Raw genomic sequence first — 12511 nt, 5'->3', positions numbered from 1 at the left:
GAAGAGTGCCATGTCACTTTCTCACTCGCCTTGAACGTGCTGCCAAAATAGTTCAAGCATCACATAAGCATGCAGTGAGCTCACACACATTCTCCAGTGGAAGAGAGGAGACGGCACAATTGGATTATTGCAACTGTTATAAAACTTGTGAACAGACTTTAAAAAAAATAATTGATGTTATTCCCTGTCCATTTTTTCGACATAAGTGTGTGGTTATGTTAAAGTGCTGCTTTTGTCAAGTGGGCCCTCATTCGCTCTGTTGTCATAGCTACCCACTCGGTTCCACAAGGCAACTTTTGCAACTTGTTTTTTAATGCCCTCATACTTGTGGCAAATTAGCTCGTCACTGGAGAAATTGCAGTTTTTACTCTTGGCTCAAGTATTTTTAAGCTCTTACGGGCACATATCTCCATGATGGCTTTCACCTTGTGATGGACCAGACTACAGCACTTGTGCAGGATGAACAATGCGATCTCGTCGACGTCGCTGCATTACAGCAGATGGACTTGCTGTGTCACCTCAACAGGTGGTTGAATAGATGAAGTCGTGTTCCTGTGGCGCTGGCACGCTGGTTGCAATACAGATTCTGTCGAAATGAAGTCACGCTTCTTTGCTTTTTCTTTTTCTTTTTTCCCTCTGTGTTCTTATTTGCACGTGTTTTCTCTCTTTAGAAAACAGAACCAGACCCCGAACAGCTCTGCCCCTCCACTGGAGAGCCCGCCCAAAGAGCTGGCCAGCAGCTCGCCATCTCAGGTGAGCTTCCTGTTCACACATGCTTCCTTTTCACCAAGCTGCCACTCGGCTCTCACACGCACATTTGTACACTAACTCTTCGTCCCCTTGTGGCTCGTGCTGGATGATATTTTATGGCAATAATTGGGATTTTAAAGTGGCCTGTAGAAATGAATCAAACAAAGAAATACACTGTTATTGTTTGGACTCTCACTCGCCTGACAATAACATCAAGGAGTTTGTAAGGTTGCCCTGCATAGCTAATCTTTAACTAGAGCTTGTTCGGCTTCAGTTTTTCGCTGATCCAGTAGAAATTGTTACGGGAGGGGAATTGGGGACAAAGATGAGTATTGGATTCTGTTTTTCCTTGTACATTTCCACCAGTTTACCCACAGCCGTGTAACTGGGTTGTCCCTGCAGTCTGTAGGTTTCTGGTTTTTCCCAGAAAAAGGGTTTTCTAAATCTCTCTAAACTGATTTGTGTTTTCTCTCGGTGCCTTTTTAGTGAATTCCCTTTCACAGTAAATGTTTTCTAAACCTTTTAACAGTTGACCAGTGTTACTGACTACAGTATTACTTGTTGTGAGTTTTCCAAGAAGCTTTTGATAAACAAACATTGTTTGCATAGTCTTGTTAAACTAAACGGCCCCTATGGTACATTTAGTTTATCAAAACTCTTTTCTCCCTCCTCGTTGCATGATTACCTTTTTTTCATATTTCATGTCCTGCCTTTTTTTTTTTTTTTTTTTTAGGTCAATCCAGGCTCCTGAGTCTAACCATTGTTTACACTTCCACTAGGTAGACAGAGGAGGAGCTGCTCCGTTTATATTAATAGCTCCGTCCTCTCAGGTTGTTCTCACCTCAGACACCTCCTGTATGGCTCTTCCTGTCCACTCCCTCGCTCAGTAAACACAGTACACAAACAAACAAGCGAATGGTTCCCCAAGCTCTCCTTTTTAGATTCATTGGTGTACAAAGAGAGCAGGCCATCAGGTAAAGCGGTGTGTAAACCTCAGATGGGTGAGGGATGAATCGGGGAGAGCTACAGGGCAGACGGGGGCGGGATCATATCCACACAATGACGGATAAATGCAAAAAAATACCTTCCATCCCGGCTGCTATTTCTTTAGAAGTTTTCCATTCACACTGGTCTACAGAAACAAAAGTTAAATCTCAGTCGTCACTTTTTTGTTGGAGCAAAAAAATGTTGAGTAATATTCTCCCAGCCCGATGGATAAATCAGATAAATGCCCCTCTCAATATAGCAACAGTATCATGGGATTCACTATTGCTGCTTCCACAAAGTAGGCAATGACATTTTTGATAATCACCAGTAATGTAGATATAATGACTACAGTAAGTGGATAATGGCAAGAAATAGATCGGCTATAACAGTCTGTTAAGTTCAGCGACTTGCATCACTGCAATGCAGCTTTTAAAACCAGGAAAAGACAAACACGTATGCAATAATACAATATTTAGATATCCCAAATGTAGGACGATATCTTGTCTCCGATCACAATATCGATATAGTAACAATATATGTCCCGGTCTTAATTGCAGCCATTATCTGAAGTGGGACGATGGATCTCAGTCCCACTTTGTCCCGTCTCATCGTTCTGTCGATGATCACATAAATGTGGCCTTCTGAAAATACTGATACACAGCACAAGACAACATCTATGCAAACATACATCAGTATTAGTGAAAGCCTTAGGTTTCCCCCTGTCTACACTACATTACAGCGTTGTTGTTTTTTTATCTACTCTGCAGTGTCGTATTTAGTTTTTGGGTGTAACGGACCGACAGTGTGGAAATAGTCTGAAAACCTTTGCAGGCCCAAAAGGATCTCCTCGCTGGTTTTTGTTGTTGTTCCAGAATCTAAAAGTAGTCCTGTTTGCACAGCCAACACTCAGCGATTGGGTCAGCCACTCCCAACGACATAAGTGTGGGCTGGGTCTGTAATTTAATCCCTGGTATTGTGAAAAGACTGCACAGTCGAATCCTATTCTTAGTGCTACTGAGAATACAGACCCTCTACTGCTCGTTCTTTTCTACTCTCTCTCCTGCGTCGCTTCCTCCATCCATCTGCTTTTACTACATCCTGTCTTCTGTACATTCCCTCGTCCCACACGGCTCAGACCTTTTATGTTTGCCTTGACCTGGACTGTACTTTTCTCGCTCACTCTGAGATGAATTGAATTCCTATTGAACCCCGTTTTTAGTTCTGCTACTAAAACCGCAATTTTCTTTTCTTGCAGAAACGACCTGCTGCTGACTTCATCGACCCTCTCGCCAACAAAAAGCCCAGGATATCTCATCTCGCCAGCAAGGCTGCAACAGCCCCGGTTAATGGCAAGCTCAGCTCCTCCAATGGGAGAGGGGAGGCAGGTGGCGCTCAGGCGGCAGTGGCGGTTTCGATGTTGGACGGCGGCATGACGTCCAGCTCCCAGCAGCTTCCTCTGCTCGACATCCCCCGTCCTTTCGAAGCACTGTCGGATGTCAGCAACGACTCCAGCCACAACGGGAGGGATTGTGACTCTCAGGAAACCGCCGCGTCCGAGAGGCTCAGCCAACAGCCCTCGCTGCTCTCGGGCCCGGCGCCCAGCATCGGCACATCGTCTCCTGGACACACGGGCCCGGTCGTTCCTCGGGACAAGAGTCCTCCGTCTTTCAACAACAAGTCCAGGAAGAAGTCAAAAAAGCATAAAGACAAGGAGAAGAGCAAAGACAAGGAGAGGGTGAGGGAAAAGGCTCAAGAGAAGGAGAGGAAGAGTCGTGGGGAACGTGTGCCCGAGCCCAACCAAGTCTGTGAGCTGAGCCCAGGAAACCTCAAAAGCAACAGTATTCCACACAAAAGCACAGGTCAGACACACACACACACACACACACACACACACACACACACACACACACACACACACCCTCTTTACTAAAGTCAGTTTCACAGCTCTTGCATCAGATGGTAGATATTTCTCAATAATAAAAGTAGTTCTCTACATGTGGAGGGACACCATTTAGTCATCGCTGTGACAGAGTGATGTGACCAGTATGTGACTGTGAATAAAAGGAGACCCCTGCTGTTCAGTGTTTATGCCTTCAATAACCTCAAGTACACACCGGTGTATTAATCCAACTGCCCTTCTCCCCCCTATGTCACTTTGTTTTAGATCTGAATGGGATGTGCAACAGTACCAGTATTCCTACGTCGTCACCTGAGGTGGCAGGCTATTTATTGTAAGTATTTAATGCAGATCGGAGCTGTGAGGATAATAACCTCCGCGGCTTATTATGGACATGACCTATATTGCTTTGGTTCTGTGGTTTTTATTGGTTTCATTTCTGTATTTAGGATTTTAAAAGTAATTTCACATTCCACTATCTAAATATTCTTTAAAAATGTAAAGTCAATTGCTCTTTGAAGGTTTGTAATTGTATTATTTGCTATTTTATTAACATAATTAACGGGTCAGTGGCATAACGGGTCTTAAAATTAGAATAATATTGTTGTTTGCAATTATTTCTTGAATAATATATCGTGGCAGGCCTTCGCCTGGGATTAATTGATTTCATCATTTTGTGTCGGTGCTTCCCATAAAGTCTCCCCCTAATAGCACTTTTCCTCTCACTTAAGATGCCTGATGTGACTTTCATGTATTCATTTGTGACTTTTTTATTTTTTAGTAACATTTTGCTCTCATCGTCCTCGTAGGAAGTACACGGTGATCGTCTCTCCGGAGCAGCGTCAGAGGTATAAAAACGATTTCAACGCCGAGTACAGTGAGTACCGGGGTCTGCATGCTCGGATAGACGGCATCACCCGGCAGTTCACTGTGCTCGACAATGAGCTCAAACAGCTCCATCAAGGCACAGACAAGTACAAGGTACATTCCCCAAAGCACAAATTGTTCAAAAACATTTTGACTCATTGAAAGGATGCTCAATCAGTTATCTTCATACCCCTTATCATCTTTTTATCTGTGTTCCCTACATAGACAATCCACAATCAGATACTTCAAGAGTATCATAAAATAAAAAAGGTAAGTTTAAATCCCGCTATTATACACATTGATGGCTTAAAGTATGCAGCACATTACTGGATTCCTGACTTGTTTTTCGTATCCCTTGCAGACTAATCCAAACTATAGCCAAGAGAAGAACCGCTGTGAATATCTACACAACAAACTGGCATATATAAAGAGACTTATTGCCGAGTACGATCAACAGCAACTTTAAAAGTAGTTATTAGACATTGTTTCCCTGTTGTCTCTGGAAACCAAGCAGATAAAGGAAAACTCTGGATTCCGCCTGTGCTAAATAATGTTCACATGAAAGATGCCATTAAAGGAGTATTCCCCCTCATTGGGGCCAAAGGCTCTAATGAAGACTTAAGCAGGACACACGATATTTTTCTCTCTCTTTCCTTTTCTTTTTTTCTTTTCTTTTTTGGAAGATGGGGTTGTGCCTAGAGGGGCCAGGTCCGTCTGTGTAGTAACAAAGCATCCAGGAAAAAAAAAGGTTCTGCGTGGCTTTATTTTTCTCAACAGTCCACCCTGCTATGTAGTGCACAGAAGTCTAAAAAGAGTCAAACACGGAAACTTTCCCACTTTTCTTAGGAGATAATCCAAATAATCTTTCCTGCTTTTTGAAACTAGATGTTTGAGACGGAGATGTAAACTGCAGATTGTACGCCAAATGCAACTAATTTATAATGATCAGTTTCCCCCATATAGTGAAACGAATGGTTATGACGTTGGAAGTTATTTCTACGTTTTTTATTTTTTATTTATTTTTGACACTTAATTCTGGGGTATGAGTCTGTTTTACACTCCTCAATATCAGTACTTAAAAGCTGTCTCTTCTTTTCTGTCCTCACATCTTGAATGTCAGCCAGTATTTTATTCAGAAGCTGCCTTTCCCATCTAATTGTCAATCTGTTGGCGTTAATTATGTCTCTCTTTTAAAGAGATGCAGATATTTAGTATTGATTAAATCAAGACAATGCATCGAAATGCACACGGTCAGATGCAGGTTTGTGTGCTCAGCTTTTCTTTTTCCGAAAACAAAAACTAACCTGTGCAGATGTCTTAACAGAGGGGGGCCGTGTGTGAAAGTCTCCAGTCAGATTTTCTTGAAGCGCGGTCCTGCTCGCTCGGTCGCGACGAGCCGTTACAGCAGTTGGTCCTAATGTTCATCATAATGTTTCAATGAAGAACTTACATTTAGCTCTTAATTGGTTGTCTTTCCAGTTTTAGGTCCTGATGGCTTTTGTAGCAATAGAATAATTCAAAGTTATCAGAAGAGTAAAATGCCAGCGCTACTCTTCTTCATGCTTCAGAAAATCCTCTAATTGTACGATGATGCAGACGGGAGATGCCGATCTGTCTTTTTCTTTTCATCCTTTAAAAAAAATAAAATAAATCACAAAAAATAGTTTTCTTCCACAGATCTCCTAAGTTAACATCATTCGCACCTTTTTTAGGTTAAGTTCAAATAGTGTTCGCCACGTCCTAAAGAAATGAAAAAAATAAAATTAAAAAAAGAGAGATCAACTTTTGAGTTTCGTCTGCTCATCGACCCGCGTGAGAGTCCATCGAGACGACTGTTAAGACGAAGCCATCCCTGAGCATCTTTCCGGGTGCGTAGGCCTCTCGGTTGGAGGAAGGCGCTCACCCGCGACCAGTTTTTGCCTTTTTCCAAATGTGATGTCAGATATTCACCGAGGTTGACCTGGGATCCATTTCCTGGAATCGGCTTCGAGAACCGATCCGCTTGGCGGTGTCCGAAGACTAATTGGAACTGCTGTGTCGTGACTCAACCTGACGAACGAGCGAGTTTAGTCAGCGACCGCATTTCTTAATAACGATCTTTTTATGTGAATATGAAAAATCAGCACTTTTTTCTCCTGATCTTGCTGTTACCTGGGAGGGGGGGGGGCGGGGGGGTTGTCCAAATGACACTTTTCTCTTTGTCCATCAGAGTGCATGCTTTATGAATGTGTTACAATGAACAGTCTTTGTACCTTTTACTTGAAGAAAAGGAAGAAAAAAAAGAAAAGGAAAAAAAAAAACTGCCCAAGGATATCGAAAGCCAAGCGAAGGCCTAGTCCAACTGAATTTAGTATGTAATCCATTCGACGTGGCTCTGACCAGCATGTATACCAAAGTGCTTACCGAGTGGGATGAAACGAAACGCTCTACCAAATGACAAAGGAACATGTCACAGTATTCTCTTCTTCCTGTTATCATTTCATAAGTCATAATTTATCACCCTAGTGGAAACTTTCCCAGTGTTTTCTTGTGAGAAGTCAGAGGAGGCTCCTTTTTTTTTTGCTCCAGATGGGATTTGCATGACTGGGCTCAAGTGTCGTCAATGTGTAATGCCAGATTTCAGATTATGTAACTCTCGTAATGCAAACACTACATTGAGGTCCAATGCTCCCGGACTCTAGGCTGAGGTCTGGGTCTAGGCTGAGGTCTGGGTCTAAGCTAAGGTCTGGGTCTGGAGGAACGTGAAGGTGAACCTCTTGTTACCAGGGTCGGCATCGCCCAGTACTGCAACCTGTTTCCACTCACTGTATCTTGTTTTCTAGAAGCATTCTGACATAATTCTTGTATAACACTTCTATTGCGGTCGAATATCCATTGTGAATGTGCTCATCAGCAAACGCGCGTTGCTCCGACGGAGAGCAAACTGTTTGAACGTAAACGATATGCCAGCACAGGACTACCGTTGTATGAGTTGATTGTGCCAAAATGACCTGTTGTATAGGTTTTTCTTTTCTTTTTCTCTTGAGTATATACATGCTGCTGTATAAGCAAAGAGGGCTTTGGAAAAGAGTCATGAAATGTTGGCGCTAAAACCCAAAGCACGCTTTTTGAAAACCATGAGGGACTGGGACTGAAATTGATCTTTGTTTCAATAAAATTCTTTGAAATCCTTATTTGTGGAGATTCTGAGCCAGTTGTCGCCGTCCGATTTTGTAATGATGTTGGATTTTAGGATATTAGTTGGTGCATTGAAGACGATATTTTGATTTATTTTTGTACTTTTTAGAGGGTGTGGTTGGGTATTTATTAAATATAAATATGTTAATACAAATTATATTGTTTAAATAATTCACCACCACTTGTATTTTATGTATAATTGATTTGCCAAAACACACGATAAACAGTTTTTAACTTTTTTTAGTTAGATATTGCAGTAATATGGATGTTGTGAATTTTCTTGACCTCAATAACTCTGTAGTTACCTGATGTCTAGACAGCCTCTACTTATTATGCCATGAAAGTGACATACAGTTGATGTTTGATTTGTGTTTAACCATTTTTTTTTTATAGGATCACATCTTGACATTCTGGCGAGTCAAAAGCAGAAAAAAAAATCTTTAGGAAAGCCCACAGAGCATGCATGCATATCAGACATCAGTGGAGTCTGCATATTCCATTAAGTTATTATAGATGAGAAGCTGATGTGATGTAAGTGTACTTTTTTGAACTGTTTATAGGCCTAACATTTGTCTCCACTTCCTGAGTCCTGTGTTGAAGAGGTTGTCCTGCAGATGGCAGCACTTTCACGCGGGTCGTTCCCAAAGCTGCCGCTGGCTACTGGCACACCTTGTTTTTGTTGAACAAAAGCAACAAATTCAATAGAGACATTTGAAACCCCCTGTTCACCCCAGTTTGCATTATTTCTGCTGAGAGCTAAAGCGCTGCACACGGGTCAGAGACACTCTCAGGAATCAGTGTGACAGCAAAGGGAATGATGGAGAGGGGGGGGAAGGCGCGTAAAGGTTAGTTCAACCACTCAGTATTTAGGTTGTTTTGGGCCTGCGTCTAATCGACATCCTCTTATCGTAACCCGTGACTGTTATTTACAGCCAAGTCTGTGCCATGCACTGAAACGTGGATTCAAAAATAAAATCAAATAAAAGGCCCTGGCACGGCAAGCAAAGATGCTCCAGCAATGCGAGCGGGGAGGACGGGGCCCTGCTGTAATCTGACACACCGTGAAAGATCCCAGAGACAGTGTTCCACTTGGCCGGGCTGAGCTGAGCTTTGCTGCTGCTGGCTCCCATCCCGAGGTGGGCCTCAGCAGCACCACTGTGGTGGTGGTGGTGGGGGTCAGAGAGTTCACTGTGGCATGCTGCCATCTCTTCTCACACACAGCCGCATATAGATGTACATATACATACACACACACAGCATTGAGAGACCGAGAGCCCCTCCTCCTTTGTCTGCACCGAAATGCAGAGAGGGGTCTAGGTCTGTTTTTAGAATCTGAACGAAGGCCACGGTTGAAATAAAGGTCAGACAATTATGCGAGGTAATTGCCGTATGTATCAGACGTGAGGGCATGTCATAGTAGATTCAAGTAAAATGGTTAATTTCTCTCTGTGATCGGCACATCTCTGCTTACGAAGACGAGAAGGAAAAACAAAATGAGCTAATGCTGGTGTCATATATGTAGGTTGGAGTGATGGAGAGAAAAGCATTTCTGACTCCTGGCATCTGATCTGTGGGCAGCTTGGCAACCTGCAAGGAGCACATGTGAGACCAAACTAAAATTGACTAAAGGTTAGTTATTTGTGGTCACTGTGGAAAACAAACACGATGAGTTCAAAGAGCGAGTAGAGTGGGGGAGGGTTGTAAGTGTAAAAAATATTCAAAGTGATAACTAGCACATAAAGTTGGAGAGTAACAGCTCGTTTACGCAAGTAAACAACACATTTGAGGGCTTTAGTGTCTATTTTAGGGCACTTTACATTTACTCGACTACATTTATCTGACAGCTTTAGCTACGAGTTACTTTACAAATATAAAAACGCACAATGAATGTCAGCGCTTGCCCCCTCACGTGGAAGCAGGGTCTGGTTGGGGGCCTCGTTTCACTTTCGTATGAGTTTGTATGAGTTTCCAAAGGAGGAAAACTATTTATCACTTTAAATAAAATGCACAAAAGCAATCAAAGATGACAGAGCAGTTTGGAAACTTAAAAAACAAGTAAGAAGTACTACGGTCTGTATCAGTAGTACTTCTTTCCTCTCTCACGAACCATCTTGTGACCCCTCAGAATTATCTGGCGACCCTTATTTTGGTAACTACTTGCCTAAACTATGTAAACGCTACAACAGTAACATGCAGCTAATGTCAATCAGATCTTATTCACACCTTTTACTGCACAACATGTACTGTTACTACAAGAAGCTGATAAAAAGTATGTACTTCTACTGCTGATACTTAAACTACTGATAGCGCATGTAATCAAGAAGGATTTTCAATGCAGGACCTTTCCTTATAATAATCTATGTATTTGTACATTGACTTAAGTAAAGGGCCTGAGTACTCCTTCCCCCACTGCTGATGCAGTATAATAGAAAGTACTTGTGTTATGTGTGTGTGGACAGTGCAACAGCAGGACGCCCCATTGATTTTCTAACGTATGTACTTATACTGCAGATACTTTACCAGGAAGCTGCTGATATTGATGTATGTATGCTTTATTATATAGCTGGTAATACTTATGTACTTTTGTTGCTGATACGTTAACTGCATGAAGCTGATAATACTTTCGTACTTTTACTGCTGATACTATACCATGATGCTGATAATATTCATGTACTTATATTGCTGATACTTTAATGATAAAGCTGATAATACGCATGTACTTTTGCTGCTAATACTTCAACTGTGAAGCTAAACATACTATAGTACTTTTACTGCTGATACTTTATCAGAAAGCTGATGATATTGATGTACTTATACTGCTGATACTTTAACTACATAAAGCTGATAGCATGTAATCAAGTGGGATTTTGAATGCAGGACCTTTCCTTGTAATGAATTATATATTTGTACATTAACTTAAGTAAAGGGTCTGAGTACTTCTTCCCCCACTGCTGATGCAGTATAATAGAAAGTACTTTCAACAGCAGGACTAGCCATTGATTGTGTGACTCTGATGTCTGTAACATTGTGAGTTTGAGTTCTGTGGTCTTGAACACGGGGAAATACCAGGTGCTACCAGATTTTGGTTTAATTGTATTTAATTTGGTAATTTCCATCAGTTCAGTCGGGCTATCAAACAACAAACATGTGTTTTATGACATAAACCTGTTTCTTGACAAACTACCTTGTTTTAATTTGAACAATATCTATATGATACTGTTCAGCACACATGGAACATTTATAGTTTGGGATTTCATGTGAAGACTTTTGCCTTCATAACTCTGTTCAAATTGAGGCAATGGGACAAAATTGAGGACTTTTGAACAGCAATGTTTTTATTTTTAACTCTGAGAGAGTTGTCCTCATTTAGGACTTTGATCACCAGGTCCTTTGATCCAGATTCAGGTCTACCAGCATCACGCGCCTCGTTATCTGTCTCTCTTTTCAGTGTGTGTTTATTTGCCTATCAAAATCAAAGTTCAGCTACTGTCTCTGATACACAGGTTAATGTGTTTCTGAAAGTTGATTCAGCAGCACTCACTCTGTTTTCACTTTTGGGTTGATTACTCTAGCATACATTCAGTCAGACCTTATTCAAATCATTTACAACTTTTGAATGATTGCATGTTTAAGTTGAATGTTAGTTTTTTCTTTGTTACCTTCCATATTCATTTCATTTATATATGAATCTGCTTGTTATTGAGTCATTGGATCTTTTCCAGTGTAATGCGGTTCTGCCCTTTTCTTGTCATACAATACATTTCAGTTCTCGGCTCTTCAGGGAAATGCATTTTATGGTGTTTAGCAATGCAGTTCATGTCTGATAAGAATAGCAAGAATTTTTCTTTCAGCATTCTGTGGCAATCAGTTTGAACTTCCAGCTTTGGCATTATTTTACTATACCTTCCAGCTCTTCCACTTTTACATTTCAGCTCCAGTTTTTTCAGCAACATTTCAGCTGTCAACATTTTCTAAAACCAAATGCATTTATCTGAGTATTTTTTTTTTTTTTGTATTTAAAGAAGTCCTAATTAATATCTGAAACTGGAGCAGTCTGAGGGAGCTGTGAGCCGCAGTGCAGCTCATATATAGATGTCTACCTTTCTCACAGCTGACATTCTTAATCATCACATATAAGTGTAATTAGCATCAATAACCATGTGCATTTCATAAAGACCTGCTAGTTCTAGGACCCAGGTGTTGAGCAAAAGTGTGTGTGTGTGTGTGTGTGTGTGTGTGTGTGTGTGTGTGTGTGTGTGTGTGTGTGTGTGTGTGTGTGTGTGTGTGTGTGTGTGTGTGTGTGTGTGTGTGTAAGAACTAGTGCTTCTGACAATATTGTATTTTTTTTTTTAGAATAACTGTATATATTAATTAAATAAAAGACAATTCAAATTAAATTTTCTGAAAATGTGTGTACAATTCCCTAATTATGTAATTTAATGTTAAAGTGGAAGTCAACAGTAGAGTGCAGCTTGTCTGATAATGTGCAATCTTAATATCCCTGAATTAGTTATAAAAAGTTCATGCGGGTCCATTAAAATCTAATATTTACTTCAGGCAGGTGAGTAATTGCTTTGTTTAAACAAATAGGCTAACCCATTTCATCATGGCTTAAATCAGATATAATTATAAGATATATTATAAGTAATGTAAGTATTATTGTCCACATCTCCGTAATTACTTCTGTATCGAGTGAGCTGGAGGAAGTCGTGACGTGCACTATGCTGTCACGCGCCGCGGGGACGGGTGCTCGCTCGTGCTTGCGTGTCGCTGGGCCCACGCGCTGGCTCGCGGTCCCCCGGTGACGTCTGTGTCCCCTCTGCTCCCAGTGGC

General features: G+C 41.3%; 1 protein-coding gene across 1 annotated transcript in view; it reads left to right on the top strand.

The window, feature by feature from the left end:
• Nucleotides 1–6651, top strand: part of ell (elongation factor RNA polymerase II) — a 31958-nt gene extending 25307 nt beyond the window's left edge. The window contains exons 7-12 of the mRNA XM_068591591.1: nt 672–753; nt 2993–3596; nt 3902–3968; nt 4444–4615; nt 4727–4771; nt 4863–6651. Coding sequence (XP_068447692.1) covers nt 672–753; nt 2993–3596; nt 3902–3968; nt 4444–4615; nt 4727–4771; nt 4863–4967 — 1075 coding nt within the window. The 3' untranslated portion in view covers nt 4968–6651. The remainder of the gene's footprint in view (nt 1–671; nt 754–2992; nt 3597–3901; nt 3969–4443; nt 4616–4726; nt 4772–4862) is intronic.
• The last annotated feature ends 5860 nt before the right edge of the window (nt 6652–12511 follow it).

Source organism: Clinocottus analis, unplaced genomic scaffold (genome assembly GCF_023055335.1).
Source record: "Clinocottus analis isolate CAN_PGR_092001 unplaced genomic scaffold, fCliAna1.0.p SCAF_25, whole genome shotgun sequence".
Classification (NCBI taxonomy): domain Eukaryota; kingdom Metazoa; phylum Chordata; class Actinopteri; order Perciformes; family Cottidae; genus Clinocottus; species Clinocottus analis.
The sequence above is the reverse complement of the archived record's forward strand: the minus strand, read 5'-3'. Positions and strand labels throughout refer to the sequence as shown.